At 47.8% G+C, this 21,203-nt stretch overlaps 1 protein-coding gene across 1 annotated transcript in view; it reads right to left on the bottom strand.

Annotated features, from left to right (window-relative positions):
- Positions 1-261: 261 nt before the first annotated feature.
- ATOH8 (atonal bHLH transcription factor 8) overlaps positions 262-21,203 on the bottom strand; it is a 42,120-nt gene continuing 21,178 nt past the window's right edge. Inside the window, exon 3 of the mRNA XM_036748381.1 lies at positions 262-1,585. Within this exon, the coding sequence (XP_036604276.1) occupies positions 1,580-1,585 (6 nt within the window). The 3' untranslated portion in view covers positions 262-1,579. The remainder of the gene's footprint in view (positions 1,586-21,203) is intronic.

The raw sequence follows: 21,203 nt of genomic DNA, 5'->3' as shown, positions 1-21,203 counted from the left end.
TCTGGTCCTCACAACAACCCTGGGAGGTAGGTGCTGTTATTGTCCCCTTTTTACAGATGAGGAAACTGAGTCAGGCAGAGGTTAAGTGACTTGCCCAGAGTCCCACAGCTAGTGAGTGTCTGAGGCCAGATTCGAACTTAGGGTCTTCTGACTCCAGCCCCTCCCCTGTGCTTCCAAAATCCTTCATATGCTACTCATAACATTCTGCAACTCTTTGCTGCTTAGGGTGCCACTGAAGGATTTTTAGCACCGAATCCCTTGGACCATTGTCGAGAATCCCCAAGGAGACCCCTGCAAAATGGCGACCACCACTCTATGCCACATTGCCTTGAACAATGTACTTTTTTATTTTCAAATACTGCATTCATGTTAATTGTCATAATTTCAACATTACAAATCTGCATCCACCACAAAATCCACTCGGTCCAGGCAAGTGTGTTTCTCTACATAGATTTTTTTTGGTTTTTACTTCAATTTGAAGCAAACAATAAAGCACAGAAACAAGCTGCTTTGGCCATTAGAGCAGGAGGAGGTCCGGCAGAAGCCATGGGAGCTCCTCCCCAGGCTAGCCCCACTCTCCAGGCTAGCCCCATTCTCCAGGCTAGCCCACTTCCCCTACATCTTTTCTTCCCCAAGTCAGGCATTGTCAGTCCTTCTGCCTGTAGGATCTGGAATGAATGAGCCCCCTGCCCTCCTCCCCACGCCCCCATCCCCTGAAAAGAAAAAACAATCCTTTTGCTCCTCTCATGTTGGCCAAAAGAAGATCCTTGGAGGCATTTCATGTGTCTTGGTTTGGCTAAAAGAAAGTGAGGAAATGTCTTCTCCCAAGCCCCCAGTCTCCTGGTCCCTCCCAAGTGGGCAAATGAGCTGGGGCCACAGCTTCCCAACCCCACAGAGATACAGGAGGGTGCTCACTGGGCTATAAGGCTTAGCTTGGAAAAAATAGGAGGGGAGGTGTGGGGCAGAGAACAGGATCGTATCTCCCCACCTTCAACCCACTTGCACCCCACTCTGAAATATCTATTGGTCTCCATTTGGGAATGCTTGTTTGTAGTCCAACCAAAGTGCTGGGAACTTGGGAGCCAAAATGGAGTTGGAGGAGGAGCATTTAGGGCTAACTGGCTCTTCTGGTGGGATCCAGATGGAATTCTTGACTTGTCTATGACTTGAGGTGGGTTGGGAGGGGGGGGATGTTTCCAGACAAAAACTAACCATGTGACATTCAAACAGATAAAAGTCAATCAAATCTTTGGCAATGGCCCAAGGATGCTGGGCAAAGGAAAACCTTCCCGTCTTCTGTCTCCACTCTCCCCTGCCAAAAAGGGAAGAAAGAAAGGGACACATTCAATGGCATCACACAGGGCCATGGGGGCTTGGATGAAGTCAGGGAAGGAAGAGAAAAAGGGAGAAAGTGAGATCTTTTCATGATCTCTCTCTGTCCAGTCCATTGACAGTCTGAGCATGGATGTTCATCCCAGAGGAGGACATCACTGGGTCAGGGTCATCTGTGCCCTTGGCCTAGGCCGGAGAAGAGGCTCCTCAGCAGGGGGGGGGTGTGGAGAATCCACTCAGATCCACATCACTCCTGAAAGAAATCACAAGTAATGAATTAAAACAGTTTGTCAGGGCTAGAAAGGCAGGGGGGGTCCAGAGGGCCCAGGAAGAATTTAATAATTAATTCTGAATGAATAAATGACTGGATGAATACACGAACACAGAACTCAACAGGGCCCATCTGAGATGATACTGATCCCCTTCCTGGAACACGGAATCTCCAGCAATCCAGAGGAATCCAGCAATCTAGTCCAACCCTTTCATTTTACAATGAGGAGACTGAGGCCCACTGAGATCAGCTGACTTGCCCAAGGTCCCAAAGACATCAGTCGGGATTCAAACCCAAGTCCTCTGCTATGCACTTTTATTTGTCCCAAATCCAGGAAATTTAAGTCTCTCATATCCTCTCTTGAAGTTATGTTCTCTGTCTTCACTCAAACCACATCAAGAGCATCCTTGTTCATCCTGGGTGCCATATTTTAGAAAGGACATTCTGGGGAAGATATGGAGAAGGAAGAGAGAATGGGTGTGTGTGACAAGAACAAGGCGAGAGATCACATCATCAGAGGGCTGGCTGAAAAACTGGCAAGGAACATTTGTCCTGGAGAACGGAAGACTCAGAGAGGACCAAGTATTTGAGGGGCTGTCCCGTAGAAAAGGAATTCCATTTTTTTTCTGCTTGGCCTTAGAGAGCAAAACTAGGAAGAAAGGATGGAAGTTACAGAGGCAAATGTAGGCTTGATGTCAGGAAAAAGCTACCTAATCATTAGAGCGGAATGGAAATAGACTGGGTTGGGGGAAGTAATGAGTTCCCCATCACTGGAGGGCTTCAAACAGAAACTTGATTACCATTTGCTTGGTAAGCTGGATGGAGAATTCTTGGTCAGCTTTGGGTTGGAATCATCCCAGAGCTTCTTCAGAACTCTAAGATTCCAGGATTCTGATCTGATCTGGCCAACCCTCTGATTCTGGAACTAAGCCAAGTGACTCCTTCAGAATCAAATGCATGAACCTGACCCCATTGGAACCATGCGCTAAGGAGACCGAGACCCCAAAGATCCCTAAGATCCTGGCACACATCATTTGATGTTTAAGACCTTTTCTAGCAGAGCCATAACTAGACAATTTTCCACCAGAGGCAAGTAGCCCAAAAGAGATTGGTCATCTAGCCAGGAAGGGGCTCACCTGGGGTGTAAGCCATTCTTAGAGGAAGGGTGGGAGGTCCATCTGGCTGCTTCCTATTTTAACTAACTATTCTTTTTTTGAGATTTTTTATTTTTAGTTTACAACACTCAGTTCTACATAATTTTGAGTTCCAGATATTCTTCCCCCCGCCCCAAGACAGCATGGAATCCGATATATCTTCTACATATAACTTCACATTGAACTTACACACAATAGTCAAGTTGTAAAGAAGAATTATGACCAATGGAATGAATCATGATAAAGAGGAAACAGAACCAAAAAAAACCCCAAAAACAAAAACAAAAGAGGAAAAAAAAACAAAGGGTAAAAAAGGCGAGCATAAAGTGTGCCTCAATCTGCATTCAGACTCCATGGTTCTTTCTCTGAATGTAGATAGCTCTCTCCATCATGAGTCCTTTGGAGTTGTCTTTGCACCTTGTATTGCTGAGAAGAGCAAAGTCTGTCAGGGTTGGTCCTCACAGAATCCATATATCTGTGGTTGTGTATAATGTTCTCCTGGCTCTGCTCCGCTCACTCAGCATTATGTTGTGTAGGTTTTTCCAGGTTGTTATGAAGTCCGTATCTTCCCCATTTCCTATAGCACAATAGTATTCCATTACCTTCATATACCACAGCCTGTTCAGCCATTCCCCAATTGATGGGCATCCCTTTGATTTCTAATTCTTTGCTACTACAAAAAGAGCCGCTATAAATATTTTTGTACATATGGGTCCTTTTCCCACTTGTGTGATGCCTTTAGGATACAACCCTAGGAGTGGTATTTCTGGGTCAAAGGGTATGAATATTAACTAACTATTCTTGCTAACTAGAGGCTAAGCTCAATTGTTTTTAGATTGTTAAAGGAAAGCAAACACAGTGGATCCTCTCTAAATTTCAGCACCCCAGGGAGAAGGTCCAGAGACCCAACTCTGCCTTCCAGTTCTAATAGTCCTTCCTTTTTGATCTCACCACAGATGTACAAAATAGTCTGAGAAGCTCATGCTGGGGGTGGTTACACATTGATTTTGCAAGTGAGGAGGGGTATGGGCATCTTTTCTGAAATGGTTGCTTGGTGGAGAGAAAGGTCTAGGATCTAGTCTTGGCATTTCATGGGAAGAGCCTGACTTGCTGGGCAAAACAACCCACTTCCACAAAGCTGAAATGCAGCAGTTTGAAAATTGCTGGGGTTTGCCCCTGGGATGAGATGGGGGTAAGAAGTGTCCAAAGAGAAAAAATAATTCTTGGCAAAGAGGAGAAAGCTTTCTTCAACGAATAGTGGCTACAATGTAAATGAGAAGGAAAGAGGCTTGATGTGTGAAATATGGCTCTCTCGTTTGCAGAGGCCGCAGTACTCTCTGGGACCCTCCAGGAATCTGCTTTTTGTTAGAGTCTGGTGGAGGATTTAGGAACGGAAAACAGGTCCGCTGGGATGAGAGGAGGAGGGGAGTCAGCAGGGGAGTAAATTACTGCCCTTGTCTTTCCTGGTGGTCAAGCTACAGGAGCTGACTGCTCCAGAAGCCTGCCTGTCAATTTAGGGGACGGGGGGAGCAGCTGCAGGATCGTCTCTGCGACACCCTCCGCTGGCCATGGGCACACAGGGAGAACGGGCCCTGGGCTCTGGGTCTTCCTTCTCAGGGGGTCAAAGATTTAGAGCTAGAAGGGGCCTCAGAGCCATCAAATCCATCCAGGATGGACTGGGGTGTGGAGAGACTGGAGGCTGGGAGACCAACTTGAAGGCTATTGTTAGTGTCTAGGTGTGAAGAAATCTGTACCAAAGAGGCAGCTGTGAGTGGGGAGAGAGGGGACATACAGAAGAAGGAAGAAAGAACAACATTTGGTGTCAACCAACTTCCCCAGTCTGGTCGGGAATTTCTCTCTTTTACCCACACTGTGGTCCATTTAAATCGGCCTTCTTGGGGTTCTTCATTTCTCACCTCCAGGCTTTTGCCTTGGCTGTATCCTATACCTGGTATGCACTCTCTTCACCTCCAACGCTTGGAATGCCTGGCTTCCTTCAAGGCTCTAATACTACCTTCTATATAATGCCTATCCTGATCCCTATAGCTACTAATGCCTTCCCACCCCACTCCCAAAATAAGGCTGTATCTATTTTGTATATTCCTTTATGAAATATATATTTTCTCCCCTTGCTATATTGTAAGCCCCTTGAGGGCAGGGCTCACCTCACTTTTGTCTCTGTATCTTCAGGGTCTCATACTGTGCCTGGCACATGGTAGGTCCATAAACAAATGCTTGTGAATTGGGTGAACGCAATCCCCCATTTTATGGATGGGGAAAAACATAGGCCCAGAGAGATTATATCGCATGCCCATGGTCACTCAGGCAACCTAAGCTGGGACTTGAATTCAGATCCTGACTTCCATCTACCCCCCTGAACCATGTCTGCATGTTAGGATGGAAACAGCCACATAGTCTCATAGATGAGAAGATCCAGGTTTGAGTCTCAGCTCTGAGATTTATGAAAGATGTGATGCTGGGTAAATCATATAACTCCTGTGAGCTTAGGTGACCACATCTGTAACATGGGTGTTATAAAAGCTGCCTGACCTCCCTTCTGGAAGTAGCTAGATGGAGCATTGGAAAGTGTGCTGTCCCTGGAGTTACCTCCTCAGACACTTGCTAGCTGTGTGACCATGGACAAGTCACTTAACCTCTGTCTGCCTTCGTTTCCTAAACTGTAAAATGGAATAACAGTACCCACCTCAGCAGGTTTTTGTGAGGCTCAAATGAGATAATATTTGTAAAGCACTTAGCACATAGTAGGTACTCAATAAATGCTTGTGCCCTCCCTCTTCCCCTCAGAGGTAGTGGGCTCCTTCTCCTTGGTGCAGGTCTTTTCCTGGTTTCCCTCTCATTCCCCATAATACAGCATGCCCAGAGTTCAGTATATAACTCAACCATAGATTAAAGAAAGGTCCTGCAAAGAGCACAGGGCCAGGAGTCAGGGGACCTGAGTTTGAATTCCACCTTAGTCCCAGAAATCCCAGGAATGGCCAACCTGTAATTTCTTCTACCTTTATCTCCAGAACAGGCGTATGTTTTCTAGAGGTTATGTACAAGGGAAAACAGCATATATAGGCCCAGGCAAAGACATCAAGGTAAACTCAAGAGCAGATAAGGGACATTAATGAATCCGGGGCTAAGAACCCAGTCTGGCCCATGATCCTCCCTGCTTTCTGAGGGAAGCCTTCCTGGGGCTTTTCAGAGCCTCAGGGCGAGGAATTGGCTCTCCTCTGCCATGCTGATCTGGGGGTTGACCCATAAGGCTGCCTGGTCCAAGTTCATTTTTCCCACCCCAGACTCATCCTTACACATTCAGGATTTTGTAATCACCCAAGTGACTTAATTGACCAACAGGATAGAGTAATGTGGATTAAAAAATGGCTAATAGCAGCTTCATGAACGCAGATAGAATGTTCATTTTCAGCAATGCCTCGCTTAATGGGAAGAAGGGGGTCAGTTCTAGTGTGGTTTCATCGATGAATGTTAAGAACCCCCAGGAGAAGAAACTTCCTCCCAGATCTGGATTTATGGCTCAAAGAAGGTTAATTTACTGGCCCGTGGCCATATAGCCATGTAGGGGCAACGAGGTAGCTTGGTGGACAGAGTACCAGGCCTAGAGTCAGGAAGACCTGAGTTCAAATCTGCCCTCAGACACTTACTAGTCATGTGACCCTGGCCAAGTCACTTCACCCTGTTGGCCTCAGTTTCCTCATCTGTAAAATGAGCTGGAGAAGGCAATGGCAAACCACTTCAGTATCTCTGCCAAGAAAATCATGGGGTCAAGAAAAGTTAGACAGGACTGAAATGACTGAACAACAACATATAGCCAGTCCATTCCGGAAGCACGTTTTCCTAGCTCTCTTACCTCCAACTCCCTTTATCCCCTGCACATCACACTGCCTCTTGCTTTCAGAGTAGGCACTTAATAACTATTGAACAATGGCCTTCAATGCCTGAATAATGGTACTCTGGGCACTGGGGTGGGTTTTGTTTTGCTTTTTTTTTGAGCCAAGGGCTGGCTTTCCCAATGCCCCCACATCATATTTCTTCTAAGACAGGCAGCCACCTACTTCATCTATGGGGCGGCTCCTTTCTGCACCTTTGGTACTTTCCCAGCAGGGGGCAGAAGCAAACAGGACCCCAAGGACATTCTTCCCACCTGGTGTGCCGTCCTCCCCAAGTTCAAAGAGCCCCAAGAGTCAGGCCCAGTATTAGAAGCACGCCTGGACAGAGAGCCAATGGTTGCAGAACAGGGGATGTACCAGCAGGGCTGAAGGAGAGGAGCTGTTTTCCTCTGAGAGTGACCGCCAAGGATGTGCTCAGCCTGGCTCTTACAGGCTAATTATTAAATTCTTGGTGTGAGCATCGCCACCTCAGAATTAGCAAAGGCTCGCTACCAACTGGAGGAGGAGGAAGGACATGTCCACGGATGCCGACAGGGGCTTGAGCAGCACCCACTTAGACGCAGGGGCAAGCACATGGTGTTCCCAGCCTTCCCGCCACCCTGCAGGGATGCCACGAGGCTGACCCTCGAGCTATAATTGGAAATCTCCTGCTATGAGGATGTTCTGGGTGCTGGCTCAGTCCAGTCAACAGCTTTCCTCTGCCCCCTTGGCATCTCACCTAGCCTTGGGCATCAATTTCATTCATGACATTTATTAAGCCCTTAAGAATTGCCTGGCCCTATGGTAGGCCCTGGGCATACAAAGACAAAAGGGAAACAGGCCCTTATTGCTTCTTGTCTGGGCTATTGTGAAAGCCTCCTAATTGGTCTTGAAATTGCCCCAAGTCTCTCCAATTGCTAAGTAATCTTCCACACCAAAGGTGATCCTAAAGCATGGATTACCCCTCTCCTCCAGCCTGGTTCCACTTCCCCCCACACAGTCTGCTGTGGCTCCCTATGGCCTGTACAATCAAGCTTCTGGGCTCTTCAGTAGAATGTAGGCTCCTTGAGGTCAGGCACTGCTTTATTTTTGTCTTTGCACCCCCAGAGCCCAGCATGGTGACCTGCCTATTGAGGATGCTTAAGAAATTCACTTCCACTGATTAAGGCGCTTATACCATACTAAGAAGGAACATATACACAGTAAGTATATGCAAAATAAATACAAATTAATTTGGGGGAGGTCAAGAAGTGGTTTTTATAGAACACTTGAGCTGAGCCTTGAAGGGAGCCAGAGATTCCCAGAGGCAGAGGCAGATGAGAGGAAGGAACACATTCCAGGCATGGGATACTGCCTATGCAAAAGCCTGGAGGTAGGAAATGAAATATCATATATGGGATGTAATGGAAAGCCACTGGACTGTGAGTCTTGAGACCCAGGTTCCAATTCAGGTTGGCTGTTTCCTAGCCACGGAAACCATGAAAAAGTCACATCACCTCTCTGAGTCTCAATTTCCACATATGTAAATAATCTGGGGACAAACCATACCTTACTGCTTGTTATAAGGAAAAAACTTTATAAACCTTAAAGAATTAAAGAAACATGGGTTGTTGTCGATAGTTGTTATCTCTTCCAACCACCTCCCCGAGTCACAGCCTCCTTCCCATTTCCCTATGGAATCCCCTTCGTTTCCCTCCACGGTCTGCTCCCCCTTCTGATAAAATTCTTATTCATCTCAGCTAATTACTGATACCCATTATTCATACATGAATGTTATTGCTATTGGCTAGAGGAAGGCACTAGCAGCTGGGGTGCCCTGTAGAAGGTGAGATAAAGCCGAGTCCTGAAGGAAGCCAGGAGAGCTAAGAGGTGGAGCTACAGTATGATTATCCCGATTTTACAGATGAGGAAACTGAGGCACAAAGAGGTAAAATGTCTTGACCAGGGTCTATCATGTAGCTAGGAAGTGTTAGAAGTAGGACTTTTTTAAAGGATGCTATTTTTTGCTAGCATGTTCACTTCAAAATATAGTCTGGAAAGAAAGAAAGAGGGAACAAGAGAGAAGAGGGGAAAAGAGAGAAAGGAAGAGAGGGAGAGGAGGGAGAGAGCGGGAAAGAAAGGCAGAAGGGAAGAAAGAAGGGAGGAGGGGAGGGGAGGAGAGAAAGAGGAAAAGTAGGAAGGAAAGAGGGAAAGAGAGAGGCAGGGAGGGAGAGAAGGAAGGAAGAAGGGGAGGAGGGAGGAAAGGATAGAAAGAAGGAAAGAAGGAAGGAAGGGAAGGAAAGAAGGAAGGAAGGAAGGGAAGGAAGCAGGGAAAGAGGAAGGGAGGAGAGGACAGAAAGAGGGAAGGAAGGAAGGAAGGAAGGAAGGAAGGAAGGAAGGAAGGAAGGAAGGAAGGAAGGAAGGAAGGAAGAGAAGGAAAGAGGGAGGTGGAAAGGAAGAAAGGAAGGAAGAAAAGCAGTGCCATAAAACCAACCGAGATAGTGACTGAGTCTGACAGAAAGTCTGACAGGACATAGAGCGTCCCACCCAGCAGGGTGGGCTTTGACTGCAGCCGTCCTGACTCCAAGCCCGGCACTCCCGGCCCTCCATCATGCCGCCTTGTCAGGATTACTGTCCCCCCCTCCATGGCTCCCTCTGAAAGTAGCCTGTCCCGAGGCAGGGAGCGAGCTCGTGGGCGGCTTTGGAGAAGGCTGGAGGCAACCCCTAAACCAGCTGTGATACAGGATGGGTCTGGAGCAGGAGGGCCTAAAATGCCCCGGGGCAGCTCAGCTGGCCCCCTTGCTGGGCCGGGGGAGCTGTGTGGGACAAGGGCCTTTCCCTGCTGAGGGTCCTTCCTACTCCCTCCGAGCCAGGACTGAGTCCCTGGGTCCGTGGCGCCGGAGATCTCCCACCGCCCAGGGGACTGGCTCTGGAAGGCTTCCCACCTGCTGTCCAACCCCTTTGATGCTTTCCAGATGACTGCATTTGTAATAAGAGAGTTCCTTTAAAAGCAACACCTGCACGGCCCGGATCGATTGGGACACGTTCGTTCACACTCCACCTGACACCCAGGCGGGGAGGAGCGCTGTCCAGCAACTGCGGAGCCGGGAGGGAGAAGAGGGGGACAGAGATTAAGGCGCAAGGTCTGGCGCTTTGCTGCCCCCCTTTCCTCACCTTTTCATCGGCTAATCCTTAAAAAAATTAACCTTTGCAGACAGAGGTCCTTCAAAAACATAGTGCACACCGTCAGGCTTTCTTAAATAGAAGCCTTGAATCTAATCTTCTTCTATCAGGCAGAACCCAAATGAGGAATTTCAATGATTATACTGAGAACTAACAAATTAACAACTAGAGGGCGCAGTGTGGAGAGCGCTGGGCTGAAGACCCTTGGCTATGTGACCCCAGGCAAGGCAAGGAACGGCTCTCAGCCTCAGTTTCCTCATCTGTAAAACAGAAATAATCATAGCCCCTACCAGCATTATTGTGAGTACCAAATGAGATAGCATACAGAAAAAAAGCATTTGGCAAACCTTAAAGTTCTATTAAAATGTCTATTATTAATATTATATCAAATGATCCCAGATTGCTAGCTTTTTTTGAGTTTTGGTGTCTTCTTTATAGCTTTTACTTTCTCCTTAGATGTCACTTCTTCCTGAAATTAGTGGGCCTTTCTCTAACACAGTGATTCCTTTATACACACACACACACACACACACACACACACACACACACACACAAAAATTTTTTTCCCATTTTAAAAACAATTTTGAGTTCCAAATTCTCTCCCTCCCACCGACTCCCCACCCATAGAGAAGGCAAGACATGTAGCACTGTGATTCTTAAACTGGGGTTCATGAACTTTAAAAAATATATTCTTTGTTGATTATATATTGTAACTGGTTACCTTTCTAATCCTATTTATTTATGCATTTGAAAGCATTTTGAGAAGGGGTCTATAGATTTCAATAGACTGAAAAGGGGCTCAGGACACATACGAAAAGGTTAAAATCCCCTCTTCTAGCTGGCCTTGCCTAGCTTTCAAATGCTAATCTGCCCAGGGTCACACAACTAAGTGTCTGAGGCCAGATTTGAACTCAGGAAAATGAGTCTTCCTGACTCCAGGCCCAGCACTCTATCCACTGCCTACTTAGCTGCCCCAGACAATAATATAAGGGAAGTGACCAAGTGAGCCCCCTCCTCCTTTACTGGAGCCTGGGCCACTTCTTTTGTCAAAGTGCTTGGTGATTTGGGATAATGGGGCAAATTCTGGGTGTATCCTGGGTTATACCTTGGTGATGGGGAGGGGAGGGCTGTGAGCAAACTTACAGCACTATAGAAAGGGGGCTATTTTTGCTCTCCCTCTTCTTTTTTATTTCTAGAACATGTGCTTTTTCTCCCTCCCTCCCCTCCACCTACCAGGCACATGAACGCACACACACACTTCCCTTGATGGCTAGGGTGTAAATGATCAATGTTCACATGTGACAGGTGAGCAGGTGTTTAGCTAGGTGAGCTTGACCTCTGGGCTTGGGCTACTGGCTGCCTCTTCTACTTTGTGTATCTTTCCCTGAGCAAAGGTGACTCAACAGTCATCCTGGGAAGGGTGTTTCTAGCCTTGGAGGCAGCTATGTGAGTACAAGAGGTTGGGAGCTATTTGCTCACTCAGTCGGTGCCAGCTGCCTTCTGGGAGGTGTCTCCCATGGCTATTATAATGCCTCTTGAAGGAGAAGGCAATCATCAACAGAGGGGAGTGCCCAGCCCCTGGCATGGTTTGTTACAAGACATAGAACCTGAAGGAGATTGTGCTGAGCGGAGTCGAAGGTGAAATGCCCATTTAGCATCCTGCAAACTATTTTATGTTCTGATCTCTTAGTATCAATCTCCTGAGAGACTTTTAAAGAATAGTTCTAAGTTACTTCAGGTATTGGTCAATGCAAGTTTGGGACTGTTTTGTATTCTAAGCATGTCTTTGATACTGGGAAAAAACAAATAGCTATCCTATACCCAATCTACATTGTAGATTTAGGGCCTTTCTACACTCTTTTGGGACATCCTAGACATGAGCTAAACTTACCAGGGCAATTTTCCCCAAGGATACTGAGTGGGAGCATGAGAGGCCAATGAGTGAGAAAAAAGTCCATCTCTTTTGGGTCCAGGTTCTTCAAGAAGGAAGGAACAAAAGAATTTAGGAAGGGAGGGGGGTAGAGAGAAGGAAGCACTTATTTAGTGCCCCCTATTTGCTGGGCACTGTGCTAAGTACTTAACAAATATTATCTCATTTGATCTTTACAACAAACCTGGAAGGTCAGTGCTATTATGATCCCATTTTAGAGTTGAGGAAACTGGCAGACAGAGGTTAAGTGACTTGCCCAATATCACACAGCTTAGTGTCTGAGGTGGATTTGAACTCAGGCCCTCTGACTTCAAAGGCAGCTAGGTGGTACAGTGGATAGAGTACCATGCTTGGAATCTGGAAGACTCATCTTCCCGAATTCAAATCTGGCTTCGGACACTGCGTGACCCTGGGCAAGTCACTTTTAACTCTGCCTCTCTGCAATCTCCACCTCCCTTCTAGGTCCAGGCTGAACAAAGCTAATACCTCTTACATATATACCAGCCTTTCTGGTCCTTGAAGATGTTCCCTGAGTCTCCTCTTTCCCACTCTAAATGTCTCCATTGTCTTCACCTTCTTCTCATGTAGAATGAACCCTCCAGGTTCAAACAAGTAAGCATTTTAAGGGCCAGCAATGGGACTGCAAAGACAAAAGTGAAACAGCCCCTGCCCTTAAGAAGCTCACATTCTATTAGGGGATGGCAGCATATGCATATGTAAATATATGTGTGTGTAGGGGTTTTCTTAGATATACTGAAGTGGTTTGCCATTGCCTTCTCCAGCCCATTTTACAGATGAAGAAACTGAGGAAAAACAGGTGAAGTGACTTGCCCAGGGTCACACAGCTAGTAAGTGTCTGAGGCTAGATTTGAACTCTGGAAGTCATCTTTCTGACTCTGGCCTGGCGCTCTGGGCACAATGGCGTCACTTAGTGGCCCCTTAGATAACAAAGAAGAGGCAAGCAATAGGGACTGGAAGTCTGGGATGAGGAGCTCCCTGTACCAATGTAGGTTGGCACTTTCTGGGCAACGTTCAGTCAGAGAGCTGCCTAGAGCATTGAGAGGTGAAGCAATGTTTGTATTGGACCCTAGAAGTAACAGTCAACAAGCATTTATTAAGCACTTACTATTTGCCTGGGCCTGTGCTAAGCACTGGAGACACAAAGTCAAAACAAACCAAAAAAAGCAACAGCAAAGCTGCGCCTGCCCTCCGGGAGCTCAGTTTCTAATTCATATGGAGTGCCTTGGCTGCCACGTGGAGGGCGAGTGGCTTGCCTCTCTCTGGAAGCTGTCCAGTTTCTTGATGTCCTACCTCAGTTCAGTTCTCAGCACTGAACTCAATACTCTAGATGTCATCTGACCAGGGACCTTTTCGAACTCAGCCCCCCACACTGGTCCTATCCACCCCTCCCCCTCAGGAGAGGGAGCCTATCTAAGGAACACTTGTCCAGATCCTGTAGGGGAACCCAGGCACTTTGGACAGATGAGATGGATGTCCCTGATATTTGGATAATTATAAATATTTAGCCTTTCTTGGGCTGCTGCTCATTCCAACTGGAACCCAAAAGCAAAACAGAGGAGAGGAAAGAAGGAAAAATGAAGTGTTGGAGGCTGAGCAAAGTACAGATGAAATGCAAATAGGTCCTCCAAATCCCTATGCTTTGGGCTGTAAAAAAGCTGACCACCCACCAGCAAACTTTATGATCGACTTTTTCCACTGCTGGAGTGGAGTGGCTGCCCTGTAATGGGGGGGGGGGGGGAGATGAAAAGGTAGAGAAGAAAAAGGACTGAAAGAGAAAAACAGAAAAACTCCACGTGACATTCAGGGTGTCCTGTCATTATCTGACACATGAAAACATTCCTTCCTTCCTCCCTTCCCCCTGCACCCCCAGCCTCAAGGGGCCTGAGATCCTTCTCACTGTCAGCCACCACATACAGAAGAAATCCCAGCTCCAAAAAGGAGTTTCTGTCCATTTCAGATGTTAAATAAGGTGGGAAAAAGAGGACACTATCCCCAGAATTAACTGCACTCTGGGCAGCTCTGGAGTATTGGGGCACGGTGAGAAAGAGGGGGAAAATTGAAGTTGTGCAATTTACTCAGTTGCTCTCTCTCTGCCCTATCCTTTTGGCCTTCCAGCCACTTTTCCAGGCAGCAGACTTGACCCCAAAGAGACTTCACTTGATGAAGAAGTCGACAAACTCTCCCCAGAGCACCCCGATTTCTCACACCAACAAACATACGTCAGAGGGCTCTCCCATTAGCCAAGTCTCAAGAAAGACTGCACACCATGGCACGATTCAACAGCCGCTAGACTAAGCTGCCCACAGAACCAGTGGGTGGATGGGGGGTGGGGTGGGGGTGGGGCGGCTATTAACGAGAATTTGGTCTCAGCCAGCCTTCTGATGAACTGACAAGGTCTCTATATCATTCTCCCGTTGAGTCTCTCCCTGCCTCTCCCCACCCCTTCTGCACTGTAACAGCTTTATGCTCTGGGTTTATTTAGGGTGACGGATATAATTACTTTCTGCTGCCGTGTTGTTCTTTTTTAAAATCTAAAAATCAATCAGGCTCTCTCCACACTCGGCCCTCCCCAATGGCGCCGCCTCATCTGCTCCTCCTCCAGACTGGACTCCATCCCTTCCAGCGGTCCCCAGCCCGGGTGAGTGTCCAAGGGAACGAAAGGCCACAGGGAGCACTAAAGAGGGCCTTTATACACACCTGGAGAAAAACCCGCGTTAATGTGGGGGAGGGGGAGAATAGAACATTAAAAAAAAAGCCAAGGTGGAGAAAACGTGAGGACCCCGGCCCCAAGCCCCGCCGTCCCACCGCGCTGCCGGCGCGGCGCTCTGACAGCGGGGCTGTTATTCATAACCAAGTTTCCTCTCTCACAAAGGACCTTTTGCATGGTTTTTCCTCCTGCCTCAAAAACAGCTGCTCTCAATGTTGTATCCTGAGTGATGATGAGGCTCTGAAAGTGTTTTGGGGGAACAGATGGCCAGAGGAGAGCTGGGGAATGTGCCAGCAGAGGGCCAGGGCAGGCGGCCAAATCCTTCAGTGACTGAGTCCTTCTGGTTCCAGCTCGCGTGCCTTTCCCCTGCCCTCTGCCCTCAGTGGCGCCAGGAGAACTTCCCAACCAGCGTTCTGAACATCTGGAGTCTGCGACTGCCAGGAGGGGGGGGCGGGAGGGGGAGAGAGGCGGAGGGGAGGGGGAGGGAGAGGGGGAAAAAAAAACTCTCTGCTCCAGCTCAGCTCCCATGTACTCAACAGCGTTACTGACTAACAGAACAACTAATCGAAACCAAAAGGGGCCCAAATGAGAAGCAGGCCGGCGCCCCAGCTGCCGCCAGATGCAAGACCGCTTCTAGCCGAGCTGCTCGGGGGAGATGGGGAGGGTTTTGCTGAGGGCTTTAAGACACCCGCCCTATTGTCTCCCTCCTCTCCCCCCCCCAACTGGAGTCAGGGATGGCTCCAACTCTGGTGGGGTCCCCCCCACCACCACGCCATGCTCCGGGGAGAACGGCTTTCATCAAAGCATGCGTGTTTCTCTATAGTGCAGCCCAGGGGGGAGGAGCCGCAGGGTGGGGAGGGGAGGGCTCGAGTGGCTTCAATGTTGGGGCAACTCAGCAGAGTTGGGATAATAGAGGAATAGCTTATAAGGGAGAACTGGAGTGGGGGGGGGGGAGGCCTGGAAAGGAAAGCCAGAGGGGTATATGGGAAAAGACCACTGGGCTGGGGTCAGAGAAACAGGATTCTGACCCCAGGTCTGCTTACTGCAATTCCATTCACCTTATTCAATGCAATCAGCTTTTATCAAGATTATTTATTCGCTATTAGAAATGAAGAGGCAGAAGGAAAAAGCCCTGCCTTCAAGCAGTCTATACTCTACTGGAAGACACGCAACTGCTCCATTATGGGGCTTGGGCAGGGTGAGGGAAAGGGAAAGGATGAGGCCAACTTGGGTGACTGGAAGAATCAGACCCTAGATGAATGGCAAGATGGAGGGAGAGAGACAGACAGGGAAAGGGAAAGAGGGGAGGGAGAGGGGGAGGGGAAAGAGAAGGGACAGAGAGAATGAGGGAGAGAAAAGAGAGAGAAAATTTAAGTGCTTACAATATGCCAGGCAGTCTGCTAAGCATATATAGATGCAGAGTTTGAAGGGAATGTAAAAATCAAATCCAGTCCTCTCCTTTTACAGCAGGACACCCAGGCCCAGAAAATTTAAGAAAGTGATGCCCTCAAGAGAAATGGGGAGGTTTGAGGGAGGAGATAATGAGTTCCATTTTTGTCAGACCGAGTTTGGGATGTCCCCAGGACATCCATAAAGATATGAAGAAGGATGAGGTACCTATTATGGGCAGGGCACGCAGACAGTAAGGAGTCAGGAAGACCCAGGTTCAAATCCTGTTGGTCAAATCACTCAGTGGCCCAGGCAACTCTTTAAGACTTAAGTTGTAGATCTATGAAGGGATTGCCCATACAGAGAATTCCCTACACCTACAAAATCACACTTGTATTGAGGGAGCTACAAAGTTTAGACAAGACACATCGGAGGAGATATATGGTCTAGATAAAGACAGTCCCAGCCTGCACAGAGAAACACAAGTAACACAACTGCCCATTGAGAGCAACCCTTAGGTTAGTCTTAGAGTCTCTTGGCTCACCGAGAGGTTTTAAGTGACTTGCCCAGAGTCACACAGACAGTTTGAGTCAGAGGTGGGACTTGAACCCAGGTCCCGTTTCTGCCTTATGTTATTAACATGCACTATTATAAATGCGTTAGAAAGGCATAAAACCAAATGTGAATGACTTTAGGCAAGCCATATTCCCACAGGCCATAGTTTACTGTGGAATGAGGGTCCTGGATGAGATGACCTCTAAGTTTCTTTGGTTTCTAGGCTTCTAAAAGGGGTTATAGGCTGAGGGGAGGGGAGTGAGGAAATGGGGGGCAAAGGCTCTGGGGACGGATGGAATAATGTTGTGGAGGGCTGATGGGGTGTTTGCTTCCAAGTGTGTTTTTGTATCCTTTTAAAGCTGTATCCGTTGAATCTTCAGTTGTCTGGCTTGACTTGCGTGTGTGGCTCTGAAACTGTGGGGATCGTGTACATTTCAAAGCGATGGGTGTGCATTTCACTGAGGATGTCTGTATTTCTTGGATCACTTGTGTTAGTTAATCACTGTGTGTATCCTGTGGTTTGTTACATTTGTTTTCTGAGTGGGAACTCCTCAGCACGTCTCTCTCTCTCTCTCTCTCTCTCTCTCTCTCTCTCTCTCTCCCCATCTCCCTATTTGTCTATCTGTGGCTCTGTCCTCTGTCTCCCTCTCTCTGTCTCTTTCTTTTTCCTCCATCTCTCTGTCTTCCTCTGTGTGTCTTTCTCCATGTCTTTCTCTCTCTCTCTCTCTCTCTCTCTCTCTCTCTCTCTCTCTCTCTCTCTCTGTCTCTCTCTCAGTCTATTAGGCACGTCCATTCACATGGAAGGGAGAGTAGGCAGGAGGGAATTTGAATAGAAGAATGGAAAAAAAACATCTTCCCCTAAGTCCAAATTCCCCTAAAAGTTGATGAATACATACACTGGAACAGAGCAGAAATGTACAAAGGAAAACTCAGGGAATGTGACATAGTAGGAAAAACATTTCATCTGAAGTCAAAAGCCCTGAGTTCAAATCTCAGCTCTGCCCCTTACTTTGTGACCTGAGGCAAGTGACTTGCCCTCTCTGGGCCTCTGTTTCTTTAACTGTACAACAAGGGGCCTGGATTAGATGATCTAGAAGGTTTCAATCCCAAATCCCATGGACCCCAGACCTGCCACCTACTTCTTGTGTGATTTTGAGCTAAAAATGAACTGGGAGGTCATCTAATTATAGGATCAGAAAATCTAAATTTGGAAGGGTACTCAGAGGCCATCTAAACCAACTCATCATTTTACAGATAAGGAAACTGAGACCCAGAGAGATGAAAACTTCTTTAAGGTCAGGAAGTCAGCAGCAGTCAGGACCTCTGACCCCAAATCCAACGCTTTTCCTACCATACTACAATCTCTGCCTCTTGTGGGCCAGTTCCTCAAACTCTCAAAACCTCAATTGCAACCTTCTTTAAGTGTTATCGTCAAAATGGGGGAAAAGAATATTTACCACCAGGCTGAGAGGAGGAGAGTAATTTGTAAGCCATAAAGTGCTCTAGAAATTCAAGCTGTTCTTGTGATCCAAGATCTCCCGTGAACAGTGTCACATATGAAAGGAGAAACAGCAGCTGAAGTCTTTGCCTTCAGACAAACAGCTGGTGGCAAATGGCGATGTCATCAGATGCCAGGAAAGAGAAATTGCATCCATTGTTATGCTCAGAAGATAATTTGGTATTTGTTTGTTCTCACTCCCCCAATATGGACAGACTTCACAGACTTGGACATCTAAGAGAAGTTGTCTGGAAGAGAGAGTGAAAGGGAGAGGAAGAAAGGAAGATGGAGGGGGAGAGAAGAAGGGAGGGGGTTAGAGAGGAAGAAAGGAAGAGGGAGGGAGAGGAGGGGGGAGAAAAGCGAGAGAGGGAGGAAGAGGGAGAGGAAGAAAGGAAGAGGGAAGGGGAGAGAAGAAGGGAGGGAGAGAGAAGGGAAGGAGGGAGGAGAAAAAGGAGGGAGGGGGAGGGGGAATAAAAGAGAGGGAGAGGAAGAAAGGAAGAGGGAGGGGGAGAGAAGAAGGGAGGGAGAGATAAAAAGGGAAGGAGGGAGGAGAAAAAGGAGGGAGGGGGAGGGGAGGGGGAATAAAAGTAAGAGAGGGAGAGAGAGGGAGAGGAAGAAAGGAAGAGGGGGAGTGAAGAAGGGAAGGAGGAAGGAGAAAAAGGAGGGGGGGAAGAAAAGTGAGAGAGGGAGGGAAAGGGAGTGTTCTCTTCCAGCCATTTGGAATTTGACTGTTCCCAGGCAATGAGGGGCCTGTGAGTCTTGCCACCCAAGCAAATGTCCTTTCCCACTAGCCCTGCCCACCCTGTAATCCTCCAAATCTGGGTCTCCGATGAAAGCCAGAGGGAAGAATGGGGTCAGGGAAAGGATCTGAGTCATTCAGGCAGAAGTTGGAGGGGGTAGGATTAGATGAAAAGGGTTATGAAGAAAGGAGCACAGCTTTCCCGCTCAGAGCCCTGTCTGCTCTGTTGGGGGGAGGAGGCCCAAGCTCCATTATGTGGCACAGTCTTCTCAGCACGATTGTGGAATTGGGTCAGTAGATGCCGAAGCTGGAAGAGAGCTTAGGAATCACCTAGTCCAAAGTCCCCTCGTTGTATAAAGACCCAGGGCCGGGGAGAAGAAGGGACCTGCTTGGGGTCACACAGTGAAGTGGCAACAAAGCCAGGACTATGGGGGAGTCCACACTCTCCCTTCCACCTTGCTGCCAATGCAATACCTTGCTTACCCATTGCACCCCTTCACACACTCTCTGGTCCAACCAGACCGACCTTCTTTCTGTTCCTTGAACTCCCATCTCCGAATCCTTGCAATGGCTGTCCTCCAAGCCTCCAATGCCCCTTCCTCCTCATTGCCTCCTCTTAGAATCTCTTGATATTTTTAAGGTTCTGCTGAAGCACCACCTTCTACATCTTTCCTGATCCCCTTCCCACACCAGTTGTTCTCCCCTCACCCCCCACCAAATTACTTGGCATTTATTTTGTATCTGCCTGCAGAATGAGGGTAGGGACCATCTTCCCTTTGTACTTGAAATCTCAGAACCTAGTGAATTGCCCAGAACACAGTAGGTGCTTTATAAATATTCATTCCCTTCTCCTCCTACTGTGTGTGCAGAAGCAGGGTTATATAGCAGAGAGCTGGCCTTGCAACCAGGAAGTCCTGTATTCAAATTCAGCCTCTGAAATAAATAGGCTGTATGACCCTGGACAAGGAAGTCATTGAACCTCTCAATGTTCTGGGCAACTCTTTAAGACCAGGGCTGCAGAGAAGAGGTCAGTCTGGATGAGTAAAGGGAGTTTCCCCACTGGTGGATTCCACCACTGAAACCACTGGTCTAGTCCCTTCCCTATCCCCATTGTGGATAGGTCACAGTGCTGGGTGCTAGGGAAATGACCCCTGCCCTCACAGAGTTTATAATCTAATAGCAGAAGATAGCTTGCATCCATAGATAACTCTAATAAGTCAATAGGACACAAAAACTCAGAAAAAAAATGCTTTGGGGAGGGAGAAGAGTACCATTGAAGGAGGTAGAGGCAGAGATTATAACCCAAATCAGGGATCCAGAAAGGCTTGGAGTTGCATTTTAAAGGCTGCGTAGGGAGCCAAGGGGCAAAGCCAGGGAGGAAGTGGGGGGCAGATGTAGGCTAAGATGCAAAGGTGAGAAAATCCAGTTTGGCAGGCCCAAAGAGGATGGGGTGAGGAGGAAGAGGCTGCAAAGGAAACATGGCCCTAGACTGTGGAGGTTCATGAAGACCTGACAAAAGCATGACTTTTCCCCTGCTCTGGGCATCTGTTTACCTGAACAATGAGGGGGGTGGGACTTCAAGAGTGAAGGTGATGACTTTTGAATCTGGAAGACCTGGGTTCTGACCCCACCTCAAACATTTACCTGGGGTAAGTCATTTAACTGCTCTGGGCCTCAGTGTCCTTGTCTATAAAATTAGGTGATTGACTCAAATGCCTCTAACATGCATCTATGATCCTACAGCTCTATGATTCCTTCTCTCTTTCTAAATCAGGGAGTTCCATGACTTCAGGCCTCTTTTGACTCCCCTTACACTCAGATAGCATCATATATCTGAACTGGAAGGGACCTCATAGCTCATTGAGACCCACTTTTCACTTTACAGATGAGGAAACTGAGTCCCAGAGGCCAAGTGACTTGCCCAAGGTCACACAGATAAGAAGTCACAAAGCATGGGTCTGAACTCAACTCAGGACTTCTGGACCAGTAGGAAAGTTTAGCACCCTTTCCACTGCCCCAAAGTGTACATCCGTTCAGGTGGAGGCAGTGTTGTCCAATGGTGAGAACACATAGCTACTGATAAAAGGACAAGGTTAGGAGTCAGAGGACCAAATAATCTCTTGGACCCCTTTCCAGCTTTCAGTCCTATGACCCTCAATGTAAGCTATGTAAGAGTTCCCAGAATCAGACTCCCCCAGGGGGCAGATGGACATGTGCCCAGAGTCCTGGGAGGTTACTAGCTCATGGGGCACGTTTATTTTTCATGTGGGGGCAGGGAAGGATTAGCAGGGACCTGAGCCCTTGGAAACTCTGCCTCAGGGCCTGGCTTCCTAGGGAAATTCCTCCTGGCAGACAGGAGCCATTCCAGAGAGTAGGAGCTCTGAGAAGCCCCAGCCACTCTACCCACTCCCTACCAAGGGGCTCTTTTTTCTTCTTCTTTTGTCTGATTGTATATAGATATCTGTTATAAGGGGTTACTTATACTCTAGTTGGAGGGGCGGGGAAGTGGCCAGATGGGCCTCAACTGACATGGGAGAAAAAGAAAAAAAAGATTG

Source organism: Trichosurus vulpecula, chromosome 3 (genome assembly GCF_011100635.1).
Source record: "Trichosurus vulpecula isolate mTriVul1 chromosome 3, mTriVul1.pri, whole genome shotgun sequence".
Taxonomy (NCBI): Eukaryota; Metazoa; Chordata; class Mammalia; order Diprotodontia; family Phalangeridae; genus Trichosurus; species Trichosurus vulpecula.
The sequence above is the reverse complement of the archived record's forward strand: the minus strand, read 5'-3'. Positions and strand labels throughout refer to the sequence as shown.